Genomic DNA, 21,311 nt, shown 5'->3' with positions numbered 1-21,311 from the left:
AGAAAATATGCACAGTATTTTAAAATAAATAACCATAAAAAACAAATAAAACTTCAATAAATAATTATTAATATATTTTAAAAAATATTTAAAAATATGTAATTGAAATAAACTCATATTAATAGTTCAATGGTCAAATAAGTTGTTTTGTAGCTCCAAAATTAGCCTCTATTAGAATATGACGGAAGATTGTGCATACGTTTACTAAAAATAACTTCATGTGATTTTAATTTTTTATATTTTTGCCATATCGAATATGATTTCATTTTCTTACTTTTCTTTTTAAAGTTTATTTTCTTTAACACTTAAATCCGGTGCAGTAGATTTCTGCTGTTATTTCTTGATAAGTTTTTAAAAACTCTACATTGTTGAGAATGTTGCATAATGCATGTGTATGTTATTTTTGTTTTATTAAAAATAGTGAAATGATCGAAGTAAGAACCTTGTTACCCCTTTCTATACAGTTCTCCTTTTCTCTTTACTCCTCTCTAATTTTTTTCTTCTAAAATTGTTCCATCATTTTCAAGATCAAATCACATTTTTTATAAAGAAATTATTTTTGTATTTCTTTTGTTCCACAAATCTTTAGATTTTCTTCATTTGGATACATACTTATTGGATAAATAGATATATTTACATTTTCTTAATAACATGTATTGTTTGTAATATTGAACTGATTTGAAGAAACCTATATGTAAAAGGAAAAATGATTTTTTTACTATTAAATTTTGATAATTTTCTCTTACAACTTTAGGTATATTTTTTAAGTAATTTTTTATTTTTTTATTTTCTCATTCTTAATATTTCAAAATTACTTAGAAAATACCACTTCATATTATAAAAAAAAATTATTAAAATTTAATAGTCAAAATATCATTATTTTTATAAAAATAAATCGTAAGTAAGTTTGACGTGTTGGAACGGGAAAGTTTTAAAAAATAAAGGTCCAGATTTTGTTGAATGTGAATTTTAATGGTTGGAATTGGATTTGCTTTTGCAGAGTCAAGAAGAGCGTTCAAATTAAGTATATATTTTATAATTTATAGATTTTAACATTAAGTAATCACGATTTGTCTTGAATATATATATATATATATATATATATATATATATATATTTAAAGCTCTAACATTTTTTTTTGAAATTGCTTTTGCAATTGTCTTTACATAGAAGAATGTTAACCAAACGTTTATAACATGTCAACTTCAATAAGAATAAGAGTAACCACAATAAAATAACCAACAACAAAATATCAAGACCAACACCAATATGGACATAACCATTCTAAACATTAGACATTTAAAATTTTATACTTCTAGATTTTGTTAGCACTTTTACACTATATTTTGACCTATATTATTTTAGAGCTTCAATTTGGATTATCATGTTTTTTCTTTTTTTTCTAGATTAGATGTTGTTACTTTTAATTTGGATTTTATGCTGCTTCTAACTTGAATTTGGATTAACTAGAATGTTGGTATCCAATTTTAGTGTCAATGATGTGTTAGTAAAATTTTATTTCGTTTAATTTAAATTTCTTTGCAATTAATAGCAAATATAAAAAGTTTGAAAAAAAAAACAAAATAGACTTTTTAATTTTGAAGGATACATATCACACAAATTTAAATATGAAATAATTCATCCAACATTATCTACAAATTATTCTATATGTAATTTGTATATTATGTATTCATCTAACCTACATATTATTCCATATGTAACTTATATATATATATATATATATATATATATATATATATATATATATATATATATATATATATATATGAATTATTAATTATTTTGTATCTAATTTATCTGTTTATCTATGGAATATATATGTAATTTTATATGAATTCCATTATTTACGAATATTTATGTATATAACGTTATTAACAATTTTTTTTATATATAAATTTGTATGTAATTCGTGGATAATGTTCAATTACTAATGGACTTTGTGCATAGGGATGGCAACGGGGCGGGGCGGGGACGGATTTTGCTATCCCATACCCATCCCGCATAAAAAATTCATCCCCATCCCCATACCCAAACCCAACGGGTATCAAACTTTTTTTCCATCCCCATCCCCACCGGGTAACGGGTATAATCTCGTACCCATACCCGTACCCGTGTTCTAACTACTTCAATATTAATTTTTATAAAAGAAAAAAAATTACGGTAAAGAGAACATAATATTATGAAATATTCAATATTAGGAGGATTTTCTTCGATGCCAAATACCTTAAAATAAATTATAATTGTTTACATTTTATATTAGAATACCAAATAAAATTTCATGTGAACCAAAACATTTGTTAAATTTGCAAACTACAACATTGATGAACTTAGTTGATAAAATTAAAAAATATTTCAAAAAAATATAAAAGGAAAACAAATATTTAAATTAAAATATATTTTAAATGTTTGTTTACTTCAATTTTTTAAATTCTAATGAATATCTTTTTTATACACTAATAAAAGTTATAATATATCACTTGATCAAAATGACACAAAGAATAAATAATAAACATAATAATAAAAGGAAAACAAATATTCAAATTAAAATATATTTTAAATGTTTGTTTACTTCAATTTTTTAAATTATAATGAATCTCTTTTTTATACACTAATAAAAGTTATAATACATCACTTGATCAAAATGACACAAAGAACAAATAATAAACATAATAATAAAATTTTGACATAGATTTTGTATCTTTTGAACTTCAATATATGTTGGATAGTGACAAAAAAATATTCATAGCAATTACATTAAATTTTTATATTATAGTAAATAAAAGTTATTTATACAATTAAAGTGGAAAAAATTACAGTATGATTAATAGTGAGTTATAAAATAACAAATAATTAGATAGAATATATCGAAATATTATTCTACATGATGAAAATAAACAATAAATAAAAATATTAAAAGACTAACAAATGTGTGTTTTAGAAATAATTTGAGAGACTATCGAAAGAAATCGCACAAAGGAAATCAAATGTATAATTAAGGTATGATAAAATGAAAAATACCTTACAGAACTAATTATTAAATTATGTTTGAAGTGGTTAAAATTAAATAGAAATATCATTAGTGACCAAAAAATTTGTCATTAAATTACATATAAATTAGTAATTAAATTGGTCACTAAATCAAGTACAGATTCGATCATTGAATCGGTCACTAATTTAGTCATTGATTCAGACAATAAATCAACTACTACCACCAATGACGAAAAATAGTGACTGATATGGGTTACTGACTAAATCAGTCACCATTTCATGTTTTTCTTGTAGTGAATTATCATATACTATTCCTAAATATCATTATATATATATATATATATATATATATATATATATAAAATTTTAACCACTTCAAACAGAATTTAAAGTGAAAAAATTACATTATGATTAATAATGAGTTATAAAATAAAAAATAATTAGATAGAATATATCGAAATATTATTCTACATGATGAAAATAAAAAAAATAAATAAAAATATTAAAAAACTAACAAATGTGTGTTTTAGAAATAATTTGAGAGACTATCGAAAAAAATCACACAAAGGAAATCAAATGTATAACTAAGGTATGATAAGACGAAAAATATCTTAGAGAATTAAGAAAACTTTTCAAATATTAACATATAATTAATGGTTGAAAAATAACGAAAATTATTTTAATGAAACAAAAGAGTTCTTCAAATTAAACAAAAATTAATAATAATAATAAGTAAAGAATTTTTTTTATATTATCTTAAATTGAGAGTATAAACATTCTCATGTGAAAGAAAAATTTATAATAAATAAAAATATTAAAAAATAATATAAATATTCAAATGTGAGGCATAATTTTTTTTTTTAATTAACATACATCATTTTAACATAATTACATAAAGGTTATGATAAGATAAAAAATATATTGGAGATGAGAATGAGTTTCATGACAAATGAAATAATTAAAAGAAATAAAAAATAGAAAAAAAAATATATATATATAGGGGTTACTTGATTAATTGTGAATATTTTAATAATTTAAACGAGAATGGAGATATGGCGGGGACGGGTATTATGGTGGGTATATGTACATCCACATACCCATCCCCATACCCAACTGAAAAAGTCGGGGATTCCCCATACCCATACCCATACCCAGTCAATGCGGGGATTCCCCGTCAAAACGGGGACGGGTTCGGGCAATACCCACGGGGACGGGTTTATTTGCCATCTCTATTTGTGCATTACATACAAATTTTGTCTATGGGAAAAATCATTTTTTTTAGTGTTAGATATTGATTAATTATCTATTCTATAGTTGATCGATTTAATTGAAGAAAAGGTTGAGAGAAATACTATGAGCATAGATGTTGCGATAAATGAAACAAAAATAGTATAAGTGGAAGAAAATTTAGAAATATGCATAAGGTATATATAAATCTTTGAGAAGTATTTTATGATGATATTAAATTTTATAAGAATATTTGATTAAGGATTTTATTGGGATTATGCATATCCTTATTGTTACGAAGTGTGAATTTAAGTTTAACTAAAACTTACTACATCAGTTTGTAAGGTGAGGTTTATATATATATATATATATATATATATATATATATATATATTGTGTGGGATTGGTAACGACCCGATAGCGAGTGGAACAATAAACCTAATAAATAACAAATCTTATTAGAATTCGCTACAATAGGCTATAATCCATAACTCTGATATCATGTTAAGAAGTGAATTTTAAACTTAACCTTACAACACTGAATTGTAAAGTGTGACTTACATTTGTCAATTAGTTTTATCTCTTATCAATGTGGGACTTGTCTCCACATGTGTATTGTTAGAGTTTATTAGATTAAATTAGACATTTAGGATACCTCAACCCAACCCATGTACAATATCAATAAAAATATAAGATATGAGAATTTAAAACCTATAAAGACTATATTTTTTATGTTATTAAGTATTGTACCACACCAAAAAAATATACATTTTTTATTATTGTAACTTTGTTTTTTTATGTATTTGCATGTTGTAATCCTAAGTTAGATGCCAAAGAAATAAGGACATATAAAGTGTCGACTATGTTATAGAATTTATTTTGTGTGTGTCATTAAATTTGAATGCGTTGACTTATGCTAATTGTTTGAAATTAATATTGTAATACTTTAATATTATGTATTTTTTTGTTAAATGCTTTAATTGATTTTAAATGTATGTTAAATTTATATTTGAGTGCTGGACTAGTCGTTTAAGCATCAAGTGAAAACTTTTATTTTGATTTGTTGTATATTAAATGTTCTATTACTCATAATTATCATGTAAAATACCTATCAAGTGTGTAACTTAATACTCGCACAATACATCAATAACTTATTATCTCTCTAGTTTATCATTTATATAAACATGTACATCTTCTCACATACACTTTTTTTATAGTGATCAGAGTATTTAGTATTGTGATAAAGTATTATTCTCTTATCAAAGTCTTAAAAAAAATATTAAAAACAAATCATTTCTTTTCACTACAAGAAAATGTCTTATTAACAACTAATTTTAGTAATCAAAAGTTGTTAGTCACTATAATTTTCAATTTAGATATCAATTTGCAAAATAAAAAACTTATTAGTTACTAAAATAGTTACTATTATGAATAAAAAATTATATTGAACTCTAAATTGATTTCTAAAATTTAGCTACCAAGGTTTTAACTACCAAAGGAAATTGATCATTAAACATTAGCTATCAAGGTTTTTCTACCAAAGGAGTTGATTTTTAAATTAATCTCTAATTAATTAGTGGCCAATTTAGCGACCAATTATAATTTCTTATTCATAATAGTAACTATTTTAGTAACCAATAATTTTTTTACTTTATAAATTAGTATTCAAATTGGTCACTATAGTAACTAATCACATGTGCATATCAAATACTTGCTCTTTTTTTTTTCAATGTCACCTTTCACCACTTTTGATAATCTTTTTCTCATTTTAAGCTTCACTTTCATCACTTTTTGAATAGCTAAAATGAATGCACTTCAATTATATTTTCTTATTCATGTCATAATCGAATTCATAATTTTAAACCCACCTTCGATTTGCATTTGAATTCTTATATATATATCACGTATAAATTATTAAAAAATTATTATTTTATATCTCAGTACAAATATTTTGATAAGTTTCCTTTTCCTTGCCTTACAATAGTTATGCTTCTTTTACCATAATTTTGTTGAGTAATAATAAAAATTAAGAAAAGGACATAAAGCATAAATTTTACAAAACATAAAGTCAAAATCTGGACCTTTATTTGTAAACACAATTAAGAAGAAATTACAATCCTTTATTGTTGTGATTATCTCTTGGGATTGCATGAGAAAACCTTATTACTCAACAAAAATTTTCAGAAAAATAAGGGTTTGAGTGACATGCACAACAACGGTTGATACATTTGCAACCACATGATGCACAAGGATGATGTGAACAATCTGGATCGCTAACACAAGAAGTGTGCACAATGGGTCCCCTTGCTTCAGATATCATACTCATATCCGTGTACACATTATTAAGATTTAATAATACATTAATGGCATACATAAAAGAAGTTTTTGAAAATAACGTGTTCGTGTTAAAAGATGATTCCTAACTTGATGCAATGATGAAGAAAGCCAATGAGAATACAAGTAGTGCCACACTACACCTCTCTGTGGTCTCCATCTCGTTGAAAAACATGATTTCGGAATGCATATTTATAAGTAAATGGTGACACATTTTAAATGATATTCTTGTACATATTCTCAATACAAGTTAAATTGCATTAATTGTACATATAAAAGAAAACATGTATCATTATCAATGGCAATAAATGAAGAGTGGTCCATGAAGTTGGTAAGTGTTACCAAATTGGCAAGTGTACTAAATCGCACAAGTAATATAGTGGACAAGTCTAGATATTGTGCCCCAAAGAGATTAATGTGGCTTAAATTAATTGATTGGTTACTGATAAAAGGTAAGAATAACAAAACATTTTTGGTTTAGATATAAAATAAATTCATAACTAAAATGTAAAGAATAAAAAAAAAATTGGCATAATGGAAATAAATAACTTGATAGAGAAAAATATAAGATAAAAGTTTCACTGGGATTGGGTTTCATGATTTCATTCAAAGTAAAAACAACAAACAATATATTCATATTTTCGTCTCTCGCACTCACATAATTTGTAACATGTCTCGATTTGGTCATAGACAAGCCAATAATAAAAACTCTATGTTTAACAATTTTTACTATTACGTTTGCATTAATGACCAATATGCTGGTGCTTAAGAATGACCAATGATCACATCTATGTTTAGCATGTGAAATCAGTAGTTATTTTATCCTATTCAAGTTTTCCAAACTATCTTTCGGATCAGTCGGTACTTCCACATATGCACCATATCTAGAACATGCAATTAAAGATCAAAATATGAGTTTCCAAACTATCTTTTATATCAATATGGACTCCTTATGTGCAAAATTGATAGATTATGCAGTTAAAACACGAATAAAACATAAGAGATGATGAAAAAGAATTATATTGAATGAAGAATTCACAGAGAATTAAGAATAGACTGATGATGAAATTGAATGAGAGAGTTAGTTACTCCTAGACAAACTGAACACAAGACTGATGAATGAGAGAGTTAATTACTCCTAAACAAACTAAACACAAGACTGATGATGAAATTGAATGTCTTCAGCTTTCAAAATGTCTTCCTGCCATCAAGTGTATAAATATCAAATGTGTTTTTTTTAACTATGTTAGACCCTCAATTTATAGACTTTCATAATTGGACTGGGCTTAAAACTTTTATGGATGTCTGATACTGTTGATAATCTTTGACTATTCTACACCTTTCTATAAGAAATTAAACCACTAAATTAATTAACAATTATAAACTTTTATAGCTTCAAGAAAAGGTATGGTTATGTCTCATGATTCATGAATTGTATAGTGCACCAAACACCTTTGACATGGTATTTTTTTTATTAGTAAAAAACTTTGGATAATTTAATTAATATACTTTGGTTTATTGTTGAATCACAAAGACGAAGCTTTTAATTTTGATATGGTTTCAAAGACAAAACATGATCACCTATTCACAAGTAGAAATAGCGAACTGAAACACAAATTCCTTTAATATCTATCTATTATTTTACATGAAAAGATTGAAAAATAATGGTGGATTTAACTTTTCTATACACACACAATCATTGTCTCGAAAAAATTTCTCAGCATATATGCAACCCTTGATCCCTAGTAGTTGATGTTGGTCTCATCATGAATTAATCAACTTGCCTCAGAAATACTTTCTAGCATAGCCATCCAAAATTTATGTCCACCTTCATCATTTATGGCTTTTATTAAGTGAAGCAAAACTTGTTATGCAGAATATCTCCTCACCTGCTTATGATAAACTTGGTGTTGCTTCTGAACAGGTTTTGCCATCTCCTTCTTTGATATCTTTATGTTAACTTTCCTATTAGCATAAGGAGAAACTTAGCATTTGCATGAGTTTCTCATTCTACCCTTTCCCTAAACTTAACTCGTGATGAACCTCTAACCCCTACCAAGGATGGAGACATGTGTTTAGGGAGAATAAACATGTTTAAAAGGGGAGCTTCTAAATCTTCTCTCTTTTATGAGGGTTTAGTTTGTGTTGACTTGACTTGAGTTGAGTTGGCCCTCTTGTTTGGTTTTTTATTTTGTAGAATGAGTTATGACCATTTTGGAGGAGGATAGCACCACACGAAGTGAATGAGAGACTAATCCTTGGAACCATACATAAGTGGAATATTTTTGGAGAGGCTTGGAGAGCAAAAATAAGAGAAACAATAAAGTCTATAACAAATGAGAAAAGACTCCAACAATCAACAAGGTGAGAACTTTTTCCCTTGTTCATATTGTAAAAAGACAAATCACTATTGCAAAAAAGACTTCCACGACATATCTCAAATAAGTTAAAAAATCAATGTTGTAAAGAAAACACGATGGCAATTTTACAATTTTTAACAAATGAAGAAAATATGGTGATTTGGGACATGTGAAGCGAATTTGCAAGTCAATAAATTAGAAGAGGCAAGATGTTTTGCTGCAACCAACACTTCTAGTGACTCATGGTTAATACGTACCAGTTTCACAAACCATATGATTAACAATAGAATGCTATTTAGAGTGTTTCACAAAGCCATCACTTTTAAAGTAAAAATTAAAAAAATGATGATTTCATCTCAATTAAAAGGAAATGGACCATTTCTATTGCAAGTTTGACAAGTTTGAAGTATACCTCTAATGTTTATATATGCCTATCATCGACCAAAATTTGCTCAGTATTGAACAACTTGTGGAAAGAAGCTTCTAGTCATATTTGAAGATAACTAGTGTTTGATCAAAGATGCAAAAGACAAAAGTGTGTTCAATGAAAAAATTAGATCTTAAAGATATGATCTAAATCTAGTAAAGGAAGAGCAAGTAGTTTTTTTAAGCACAATTACCAATGTTGATCTATATAAAAAAAGACTAGGATATTTTTATCTTATATAACCATTATATATGTAGAAACACATTTTGGCCAAAGGTGTCTCAAACTCAATGATTGAAGACAAATTGGTAGAGTGGATAACTTGCTCAAATTACTTGGAAATCATTTCAAAAGTTTAAACTAGTTCATACAAATGTTGAGCAAATGTTGAATGGACTTTAGAGAGTATTGTCTTTAATAATAATAACAATAATAATAATAGTAATAATTATTATTATTATTATTATTATATTATTCTTATATATGATTATAACATATATTGTTGGTTTTATTATTTTTAAATCCAAGAATGAAGTCTCCATGTATTTTTTGAAAAATATAGAACATGTATGAAAAATCAAAGTAATCGGAGGTTGCAAATAATGATGTTTGACAATGGAAAAGAATATACAAATGTTTTTGATAAATTTTGTGAACAACAATAAATATAGAAAAACCCATTGTATGATGGGCAAACATGTAAATAAACAAAGATGAGGTGGTTAATGATTTAGTTATATATAATTATATTAAAGAAAAAAACTTAAATATGGGTTTTAAAATATTATTTTTATTATTGTTAGTGTATGCATATCGAAAATTCTTGAACAATCTTTTAATAAAAGTCTTATTTTACATATTGGTGAGAAGCAAAGCAAGTTTAGTGCGAAAAGGAGAAGACGCAAAACACCATAGATGATTGGGCATTATCCATAATAAAAAAGCTTGATAATGTTTAAAATCGGAAGTCGTTGTCGGATGGCGGCACCAATTCCAATCAACAACAGATAAGGTACTCTACGCCCTTGCTCTGAACTTCACACAATCCATTCCTCTTCTCTCTCACATTTGCAAGAGGAGGAGGAAGAAGAAGAAGAGGAAGAAACAACCCGCACCTTACCCTTATATTCTTATTATGGCCACACTTCAAGCTTCGCTTCTCATTCTCTGCAGAACTTCCCTCCCATTTGCCTCACACAGTCAACACCACCATTCTCTTCTCTGCAAGTTCCCTCATTCTCTCACCTCCCTCTCTCCATGCAAACTCTCTCCGCCACAATTTCTCCCGCGCCTTCCCTTTTCCCTCTCTCTCAAAGTCGCTTCCCAACCCAATCCCTCCGCCGCCGATTCTGTTTTTCCTCCAAATGAAACCGCTCAGAATTCGACGACTGTCGTCGAAGGCGAGGGATCCGATCCTTCAATCGGAGCGGAACAGAGCGGGAGTGCGAAAGAGGAGGAGAGGTCGCCGATTGCGGCGCTCTTCGAGGGAGCGAGAGAGAGCTCCAAAAAGGCTTTCGCCCAGTTCATGAACTGGCTGCCGCTTTGGCAACAGGAGCGTCGTTTGGCTAGGTTAATTATTGACGCCGAGGCGAATCCCAATGATGTCGCCAAACAAACCACTCTACTTGTTGAGCTTAATAAGCACAGGTTTGGATTGAATCGCATTGCACAGTGATGAAGTTGAGATGCTGTTCTGATCAAAATATGTGTAACATAGATTGGCGTTACAAGTTATAATAAATTATATAAAATTCTGTCAATGGATAATCTCAACTCACCTAAACAACTGCATAAATTTTGTCCTTTTAGAAAATACAGAAGAAGAAAATTTAAAACAAACGCCAATTTGGTAAGAAAAATTGAAAATAGGGCTATATATAGCATGGTTGAATAATGTGGTTAGCGAGTGGAATATTTTTGTTTTCAGTTTGGATGATTTCTGTTTGCGTCAAAGTTCTTCTGTTATTTATGTATTTTTGCCAGTCCCGAGTCTGTCATCAAGCACTTTGAAGGAAGGGAGGGTGCTGTAGATAGTAGAGGAGTTGTAGAGTATCTTCGAGCTCTTGTGGCTACTAATGCTATTGCTGAATATCTTCCAAATGAGGAATATGGGAAACCTTCCAGGCTTCCTACCCTGGTAGTCACTTTGTCTAATTCATTTTTTTTTAATGCTATTTGGTCTGTGTTGATCCGATTTTCGTTTGCAGAAGGGTCTACTAGGCGTCTTGAGCCATCGATGTGCTAGAAAATTTTGTCGTTGATTAATTATATGTTCCTGTCCTCTGACTATAACTGTCGTAGATTCCCGTAATCTAAAACTGACACCGGTGGTTTTGGATAATTCTTAAATCACTTTTAAAGCACTTTTTCTCCCATATATATTTCTGGCTAAATGATTTTATTTGCATTTTCTCTTCGATATGTAGAATTAATGAGCCTAAAAGCAGGTTCTTCTCCACTGTTTTTATTTTTTATACTCATTTATTTTTATTTTCTGCATGGCACTCTTTTTTTTTTTTTTTTATCACAAATTCCGTGTTCTGCGTCTACTCCTTTTGTCTTGATAAACTGCGTTTTCACCTTCATACAGTTTCTTTTAACATCTTTTATTTCATAATTTACATCTGTTGGATGTATCATGCTGCAACTGATACCATTTTTTTTTTCAGTTGCAAGAGTTGAAACAGCGAGCATCAGGTAAATCGGATGAGCCTATTCTTAGCCCTGGAACATCTGAGAGGCAGCCATTACATGTTGTTGTGGTAACAATTATTGCAAAAAAAAAATGTTCTTTTTGATTGATGGCTTTTAGTGATTAGCATTTTAACTCCAAATTCTGTGTTTGTTTGTTTGTTTTTGGAATCTCACGAATCTGTTTCCTTCTTTAGGTCGACCCCAAAGTATCACAAAAGTCACGCTTTGTACAAGATGTTTTGTCAACTATTTTGTTTATTGTTGTTATGGGACTAGTCTGGTATGAGCGTCGAGTTCCCACTCTCGTTCTCTTCTCTATATAATACCTGAAAGTTTCATTTATTGTCATATAAATGTGTCTTTCAGGGTTATGGGTATGGTTGCACTTCAAAAATTTATAGTAAGCTTGGGTGGGATTGGAACTTCAAGTGTTGGCTCAAGTACTACATATGCCCCAAAGGAACTAAATAAGGAAGTGATGCCAGAAAAGGTTAACATTTTAATAGTTCCTTTTGCATTTCTTGAAAATTTGATGAATGTGCTATCGTCATTGAATTTTGGATGAGAAGGGAATTAATGAAATTGGTTAATTGATTAAGAATAATAAAATATATGCACAGTCTTTTTCTAATCAAAATAAAACAATCCTTAGTCTATCAATAATTCAAGAAATGATATTTCATTGTTCTGAAGTACATCTGATCTGATTCTATGAATCAGGCAATTGCAGAGTTTCTTCACTCAATCTACAGGAGTCACCCCCTACTGATCTTGGCACTTTAATGTTAGTGAACTCCATGTTATTAGCTTCTTGAGGAGTCAGTCTGGCATCCCTCTTACTTTAGTTTCTGTTCCTGTACACTGGTTTTTTCTTTTATTTTTGTTATTATTGTGGCTTATAAAGAAAACTTCTAAATATTAGCATTTTCCTTACTCCCAAAGCCATTCTGACTCCTGAGAGCTGTTTTTGTTGATAAGGATGTTATAATTATTCAGTTACTCTCCATATCTGAATGTGTCTTTTTCTCAGTAGCTGAATTAGTTCCCGGGATTAGGGGTAACAGTTTCTCTTGCAGATTATAGAGAGAGAGAGAGAGTGCAAAGTTGCCAACAAATCAGAAATTGTGTCAAACAACCTTGTATAAGCTTTTTTTTTCCTCCTGCAGAATTTCAAAACATTCAAAGATGTGAAAGGTTGTGACGATGCTAAACAAGAACTTGAGGAAGTTGTGGAGTACCTGAAAAATCCAGCTAAATTTACTCGCCTTGGAGGAAAGTTGCCAAAGGTCTGAAGTAGTTGCATATTTGTTGAATTTTTTGCTTGACTGCACTTGGTTATATTTCTGACCTCACTTTCAAATATAATTGGCTTCTCATTTCTTGTAGGACTAGGTTTCCTTCCCAATTTATGACATGATAACACGTTTATACTATTTCCAAATGCAATTTGTTTTTTGGTTTACATTTTACAGTGACAAACTGCTAGCTTTTGGTCATCACAATGATATGGATTTTTTTTATTGGTTTTCATTTCATGATATACTGATAAATCTACTTTGTCCAACAATATGTGTTTTTCCTTTTTAGTGTGCATTGGAAATTATTTGTTTCTTTTTCATCAAGTAAGCCGAAAACACTTCTTTTCTCAGGGGATTCTCTTAACAGGACCTCCTGGAACTGGAAAAACTCTTCTAGCCAAGGTCAGCTTGTTTATCATCTGCATACCTTAAGACACTTGTTTTACAAATTTTATGACGTTCTTTATTTTAGAACTTGAGCCTATTGGCCTCTTGCATGCTTTATGAATTTCCACTTTTACGTTCTTACATGAAGCTTCGGGAAGTACATATGTACAATCTAGGCTTTGGTTCTCATCTTTCAATTTGATAGCATTGACATTGTTACTCCATTATCCTTTCCAGAATTTGTTCTTCTAAGCAGTAAGTGTAAAGTTTATTTTCTTTGCCCATGTGAATTGTTTGGGAATGCAATCATTATTAATAACTATTTTTGTTTTGTTTCCTTGTTTGTCCTCCATGCAGCTGTTTATTTTGTCTACCTGATTGGTTTTTGATTAAATTATCATCCAATTTTTTATTTTGCCTAAAGCAACTTTTGCTCCCATTTTCCTTCTCATACCTGTACAGTACCAAATTTCTTGAAAAGTCTCGATATACAAGTCTCTATGCTTATGTCTTTTTCTTTCATGATGGTATGTGTAGGCCCATTAATAAATGCGTTTCACTTCTGTAAGTTTACACTCAGTTTTTCTTTTTGAAAGAACGCGGTCTTTTTTTTTTATTTTTTTTTCTGCCTGAAGAGCGCAGCCACTTGACATTTTCTCTATCATTCTTCAGGGTTCGGAAATACAATTGAAAAAGCAATACTACTTTGTTATAATCTGCCTCTTGAATTAATCTATTGATATTGATAATGTATTGTGATCTGATAGTGTTTGCTTTATATGGGACCTTGAAGGCTATTGCTGGAGAAGCTGGTGTTCCGTTTTTCTATCGTGCAGGATCAGAATTTGAGGAGATGTAAGTCTTTGTTTTCGATAGCTTAAATTTGTGTCTTTGGAATGCATTATATATTGTCTTAAATTTTGAAACATGATATAATGATCCATTTTGCTTGAATTTAATATAGATACTTCATAAATTGATTCCTACTAGTTCTTCTTTATTGTAGAAAGAGAGAAAATCTACTAGTTCTTCATTATATGGATACACTACAACATAAATTAGGTTTTCGGTAGCCAACTTTGGTTAGATTGAGAACATCTATTTGGTTTGACGCTCTTTCGTGATAAATTGAAGTTTACAGCTTTTCCATGTGATCGCTTGGCAAAATGCAAAATTTAGTTTTGTCTTGGCAGTTGTAAGTTGTGAAATTGATAGGTTGTCTTTGGTTAAGAAGCCTCACATTAACAAATGTGGACCACATACTCCTTAATTGACTTGGAAAATGCCCCCTCCCTCCCATCCCCCATCTAGTTGCCTTTTGGCTGGGGTGCGTTGGTTTTTATCAAAACCCATTTAGACTTGATATTCAACCACCTGCGGATGTCTTATCTTGGGCATGATGGAATGCATTTAATGAGGTTTTGAGCTAGTTTTTGAAGTTGAATTTGGCCCAATCGATTGCTAACAGTTACATTAAGGTAATTTATGCTGTGTTAGGGATGCTCAAATTTTGTATCACCTTTCCACTTCAGGTACGTTGGAGTTGGTGCTCGACGTGTAAGATCCTTATTTCAAGCAGCAAAAAAGAAGGTTTGTTGCCTTTGGTTAATAGACTCTTAGCTGTCTGCTATTCTGGTTTTGCTAAATTACTTCTTTACACAATTTCCTTATTTGTTTCTAATTTGGAACATTCTTTACGCTCCATCCTTAATGTAGGCTCCTTGTATCATTTTCATTGATGAAATAGATGCTGTTGGTTCAACTAGGAAACAATGGGAGGGTCATACAAAGAAGACATTGCATCAACTACTTGTTGAAATGGATGGTTTTGAGCAGAATGAAGTATATTTGAAGTTTTAAACATTTGTGAGTGTTTAATTAGTTTCTCTCTATTTTTTCCTAATTTATTAACATCTTTATCTTGTAGGGAATAATAGTAATTGCTGCAACAAACCTGCCTGATATTCTTGATCCGGCTTTAACGAGACCTGGTAGATTTGATCGACATGTAAGTCGTATTGTTTTTTCCCCTTAATAAAATAATTTATAAAGAGAAAATGGAGAATAAGAAATCCTTCTAGAACAGTAGAAAATAAGCTTACGTAAGAAAAGTTCTCCAGTCCCTTTGTTAACCCATTGAAGAAAAGTCTCAGAAAAATTATGGCAGAAATGAATAAGGTAGCAAGAAAAATGCGGAAGAAAAAGACTTATCTGTTGAAAACTTTGGCATTTGGCTCACATAACAAACCTGCAAAACAAGAACATTTCCGAAGGATAATAGACTTCGTTCTTTAATAAAAGAATGCTAATCTGCTGTATAGGGGCCGCATGAACCTATTTTTATCTGGTGATATATAGTATGTTTATTATTTGTTTGGTGCTATAATTCTATAGGATAATAATATGTTGTTTTCTCTGTTTTGGATTAAGTGATCTTATCATCATATCTACTAAATCTAGAATTTTTAGGTTTCATTTTACATAAAAATATCTCAGGCTTTTTTGGTTGATACTTTGGAAGCAGACAAAATTAAAGCACTACCTGACCTAGTGACCTGGTGTACTTCGGAGGATATTATATTCTTGTGCATCTTTATTTCTACTCTTTATTACTTATTCTTTCACAAAGAATGTATAAATCGACATGTTCCCAGACAATAAACAAAATTTGTCCATCGACCTTGTACCAGTCTTAAAGGTTGGTGTTTTTTGTTGCATAAATATAAAATTATTTAATTTTTGGATAAATGGTGTTTTTTGGTCTATAAAATTGGTCTTGCTCCCTATTTTTAAAATCAAGAGTTTGAGTTCTCCAATTTCTAAAATACGAGACTAATCCCTATTACTAACTACGTTAGGATGTTTCTCTAATGACACATGGCCTACTCAACAAATGAGTGAACCCAAATCAAATGTTTACACTTCTAACGCATGCTCCTTGACACCCTTTAGTACCCAATTAAGATCAAATATTTGGAGCTCTAAGTAAACAAAGTCATGAAACTTTACCAATATCTAGATTTCAATGGCAATGCTCACTTTTGCACATTGTTAATTACAACAAGGTAAATATAGGTAGAGTTTTTTCTATTAGGTCATAGAGTTACGGGAAAAAGCATCTCAAGAAGGTTAAAAAGGCGTGTTATCCTTCAAGAAGGTTAAAAAGGTGTGTTATCCTTCGACATTGTTAAATAGTGAAGAATCTTAAACTTGACTTGGGTACCGAGTGTCTTCTTAAGGTATCTTTGAGGTGTTTTGAAGGTTGAATGAAAAACGGTCTAACCATGAAATTTGTCAATACCAAAGAAATATGAGACCTTATCCCTAATATTAGCAAATTTTGTTGAGGTTTAGTTGGTGTTCCAAGTAGTGAAACTTTGTTAGTTATTGAAATGTATCAAGAAGCAAGAAGCATGCATTCGAGGTTTTGACACTTCCATTTGTATTTGGGGTCGCTTATCTATCCTTAGAGCATGAAATGTGTCAATAGAACGACCATTCCATTTCAGTTATCAATGGGACTATTTTCACTGTATTTCAGAAATTGGAGGGCTCAATCCACTGGTGTTAAAATATAGGGACCAAGACCAATTTTACAAGGACTCAAAAATACTCTTAAAATAACACATGCAACACTTTCTACACGGCATCCATGTCATACAAATTGCCATGTGGTAATCGATTAGGTGCTTCAGCATGTAGAGAGTGACTGCTCTCGTCGTGTTTCAGAAACTGGAGAACTCAAATTACTTGTTTTAAAATATAGGGACCACAAACATCATTTATCCTTCATTTTCCAAAATTATTACATTGATCTCTCACTTGGACCTAACTTAAAAACTGTATCTGACTAATTTTCTGAATGATATGTAATTTTGCTATAGAATATAGGAAAACTAACCAACCCAATTCCAGATTATTGTACCAAATCCAGATTTACGTGGTCGACAAGAAATATTGGAGCTTTACCTTCAAGATAAACCATTGGCTGACGATGTAGATACTAAATCAATTGCTCGTGGAACTCCAGGATTCAATGGGGCAGGTGAATAATTTTTAAACATATATGAAATGAACCTCCTTCTTTCTGTTTCAAATTTTTCATTTACATGATGTGATCCATAACTATTCCTTTAAACTAGATCTTGCAAACCTTGTAAACATTGCTGCCATTAAAGCTGCTGTTGAAGGTGCAGAGAAATTGGCAGCTTCACAGTTGGAGTTTGCCAAAGATAGAATAATTATGGGCACCGAACGGAAAACAATGTCCATATCCGAAGAGTCAAAAAAGGTAAGTGTACAGTATCTGGTTTATCTCTTAAAATTCTCCATTGTGGCCTATGTGATTAATGTATAGTTGCAAGTCACTACGTTGTTAACCTTAGTGTCTCCTAAACAATGTATGGTTTAGCACTGTGTTGTTTTATTTGGCAATACATATTTGTCCCTGTATAAGTCACAATTATGTTATAATGTTTGCGAAAATCTAACCATTACCCTGAAAGTTTCTTTAAAATTGAAAAATTCCAAGAACTCATCTTTCAGCATTCCATTTGCAGTGCAGTGAAATTATCTACAAGCTGGTTAGTTGGATATATTGGTAACTTTTTTCCTAAAAGTGTCACTCATATTTTGACATTGATGACTCAAAACCTATTCTTACATCATAGGTTACAAGCATCTTTCGGTCTGTCTACTCTTTATTCTGTAATATTAAAATCACCTTGTGCTTGTGTTAGATATTGTTTGATATTGTTAAGATATTGTTAGATATATTTAATCACGATATCAAACAATATCTTCTATTTACTCTATTTATTTTTAGGTTTAGTTGTACCTCTCTCTATTATAAATAGATTATCCTATGTGTGGTTTATACACAAGGGAAATTAATCTCAAATCCTATTTTTTCTATATTCAACAACTTGTTTTATGCAATACCCTTCTCTCTGTAGGGATACCAATATGGCATGATAGAAATACAAGGCCGTATTTTTATCATCAGATTTGTTGTTGTTTTGATTTGAACATGATGTTTTTAATCCCAAACTCCAAAATCGACCCTTGAAGTAATGATTTGTAAATTTTATAAATTCTTGTTTAAAATTTGATTAAATATTTAGTATTTAACCATTTGTAGGTTTACAGTTATCTATTTTAATATCGCTTGTGAAAATTTCAGCTTACTGCTTATCATGAGAGTGGCCATGCAATTGTTGCTATTAACACTGAGGGTGCTCAACCAATTCACAAGGCAACAATCATGCCTCGTGGATCTGCTTTAGGAATGGTCACTCAGCTTCCCTCTGGTGACGAGACATCAATCAGCAAGAAGCAGTTACTTGCTCGCCTTGATGTTTGTATGGGAGGAAGAGTTGCAGAAGAAATTATCTTTGGTCAGGATCAAATCACAACAGGGGCAAGTAGTGATCTTCACACGGCGACTGAGCTTGCCCAATATATGGTAATTTTTTGCTTTGTGATTAACGGTCAAATGCAGTTTCTTTATCTATGGAAATAGGGTTTATTTTTTGTCACAGAAGCTATATAAAATTTCTGTGCTGGTATACTTCTTTCTCTGTAACTACTTGGAACGGTCACAGGTCACCATAGAAGGACTCGGAACTTTCCTCTGACTGGAATTCTCAACTAGAACCTATCTTTTTATTTTAAAATGAGGGATTAATTCTGTTTTCATTTTTTGTTTCTCCACAAGGTATCAAGTTGTGGGATGAGTGATGCAATAGGGCCAATTCATATAAAGGAGAGACCAAGTTCCGAAATGCAGTCCCGTATTGATGCAGAGGCAAGTGGATAGAACCTATATCCTTTGTCATTTTGAATCTTGAGATATTGGATAGATTGTCATATTTGGGTTATTTTTTTCTTTAAGGAATTAGTATTTTATAAAAAATAAAATCTGGTTTATGATTTGAATTTCTTGTTCTGCAGGTTGTGAAGCTTCTTAGGGAAGCATATGATCGAGTGAAAGCCCTTTTGAGGAAGGTCTGTCAACCCCTTTTTGCTTGTGTTTAATCTGTCATTTCTATCACTTTCAAGATAATCTATTGTGCTGGTTAAAAGTATTGATTTTCTTTATATTAATATTCAATATAAATTTACAGGTTCTAATACCAGCAAAGTGTTATTTATTTAATGAAATAAATAAAATAGTACTTTGTGTCCAAACTAAGTTTTCAATCAATGAGAGTGTTCCTTTGGAAGCTTAATAAGGCTGAAGTCTGAACCAAAATCTACTTTTCTTAGGTTTAAAATAGGTGACAGTGGTAAAAACCATTATATGCATTTGCAACACTATATACACGGATGGAGATTTATAAATTAATAAATTTGTATGTACGTGACTCTTTCTATGGTGTTGATTAATCAAAGGCCAAAATTATGCCATGCATGGAATTTATTATGGTCTACCTAGCATCTGAATAAGTTCTGAACCCTGTAAGTTCCGACGTTTCTGCAGCATGAGAAGGCATTGCATGCTCTGGCAAATGCATTATTAGAGTATGAGACACTTAGTGCAGAAGAAATCAGGCGGGTACTGCGACCATATCAGGACGGAAAAGTGCCTAAGAAACAGGAACAAGGGGCAGCAGAAGAGGAACTCGTGTTGGTCTAAACATTCTTTCCGTTTGCTGTCTGTTAACTAAACTGACTATAAGGGGACGCTTTGTACAGAATACCTAGTCACCCAATACTCCAACAGGTATATTTTTTGATCCATTTGTTGCAGATTCACTCCATTGTGCATGCTATCCTGGCCATTCTGATAGGAAGTGATACTCCTTTGAGTTGATCTGAACCAACCAGTCCTGTTCACAATGACGAAGGAAGGATATTGCTCTTGCTAGGAGTGCGAGCAACTTTTTTTTGGAGAAGTATTTATAATTTGTATAAAGACATATTGAGAATTGTGCCTACATTTAAACATTATTTGTTGCTTTAAAACTGTATAATTTATGGAGATCCAAGTATCTGTTCACGTGGTTAAGTTGTCAATTAATGTTTTTGTAGAGTAAATTTGGCAATTCTGTATAAGCATTATTGTTCCTGAAGCATATGATCGATGTTTGATGTCTAGTCTTTATTTTGAATGGATTGGAAGCGATGAATATAAGATAAGTGATGATGACCAAAAAAGGTATATATCCTGTCAAAAGAACAGTGAATTCTACCTCTTGAAATATACTTGATGACTTCTCAATCTTAGTGTAGTTTGCAAATTAGAAAAAAGTTCATTACGTGGCTAATTAACTGCTTTCTGTACACAAAAAATATCCATTTTGTCCGGGAAAGGTTTATTATTGACTTGGATTGTTGTGTGCATTTACTACAGAACAACGCCAATGTCGAGGGCTATGCATTCCTTCAAGTTTTACCTGCTGCTATTGACGTTAAAGTTCGGGCCATTTCTTCCTGCACCCATTATTTTTTCTTCCTGGACCTCCATAAAATGTATTATTCCCATTTTACTCCTTAATAGAATATATTAAAATATATTAAAATACATACACTTTTTTCCTCTGCCCCTCCTTCTTGGGCTTCACGCTTCTGCCA

At 30.7% G+C, this 21,311-nt stretch overlaps 1 protein-coding gene across 1 annotated transcript; it reads left to right on the top strand.

The window, feature by feature from the left end:
* Nucleotides 1-10,340: 10,340 nt before the first annotated feature.
* On the top strand, nucleotides 10,341-20,736 carry FTSH11 (FTSH protease 11). The gene is made up of 17 exons (XM_028047219.2): nucleotides 10,341-11,004; nucleotides 11,341-11,494; nucleotides 12,027-12,119; nucleotides 12,246-12,331; nucleotides 12,418-12,541; nucleotides 13,218-13,337; nucleotides 13,701-13,751; nucleotides 14,530-14,591; nucleotides 15,269-15,326; nucleotides 15,453-15,578; nucleotides 15,664-15,744; nucleotides 17,652-17,781; nucleotides 17,879-18,027; nucleotides 18,919-19,200; nucleotides 19,453-19,542; nucleotides 19,689-19,742; nucleotides 20,218-20,736. Exons 1-17 carry the CDS (start codon nucleotides 10,493-10,495, stop codon nucleotides 20,371-20,373), a joined length of 2,328 nt encoding a protein of 775 aa, XP_027903020.1. The 5' UTR covers nucleotides 10,341-10,492; the 3' UTR covers nucleotides 20,374-20,736.
* Nucleotides 20,737-21,311: the final 575 nt, after the last annotated feature.

The sequence above is a fragment of the Vigna unguiculata genome, chromosome 9 (assembly GCF_037176805.1).
Source record: "Vigna unguiculata cultivar grain cowpea cultivar isolate G323 ecotype 2 chromosome 9, ASM3717680v1, whole genome shotgun sequence".
NCBI classification, from domain to species: domain Eukaryota; kingdom Viridiplantae; phylum Streptophyta; class Magnoliopsida; order Fabales; family Fabaceae; genus Vigna; species Vigna unguiculata.
The sequence above is the reverse complement of the archived record's forward strand: the minus strand, read 5'-3'. Positions and strand labels throughout refer to the sequence as shown.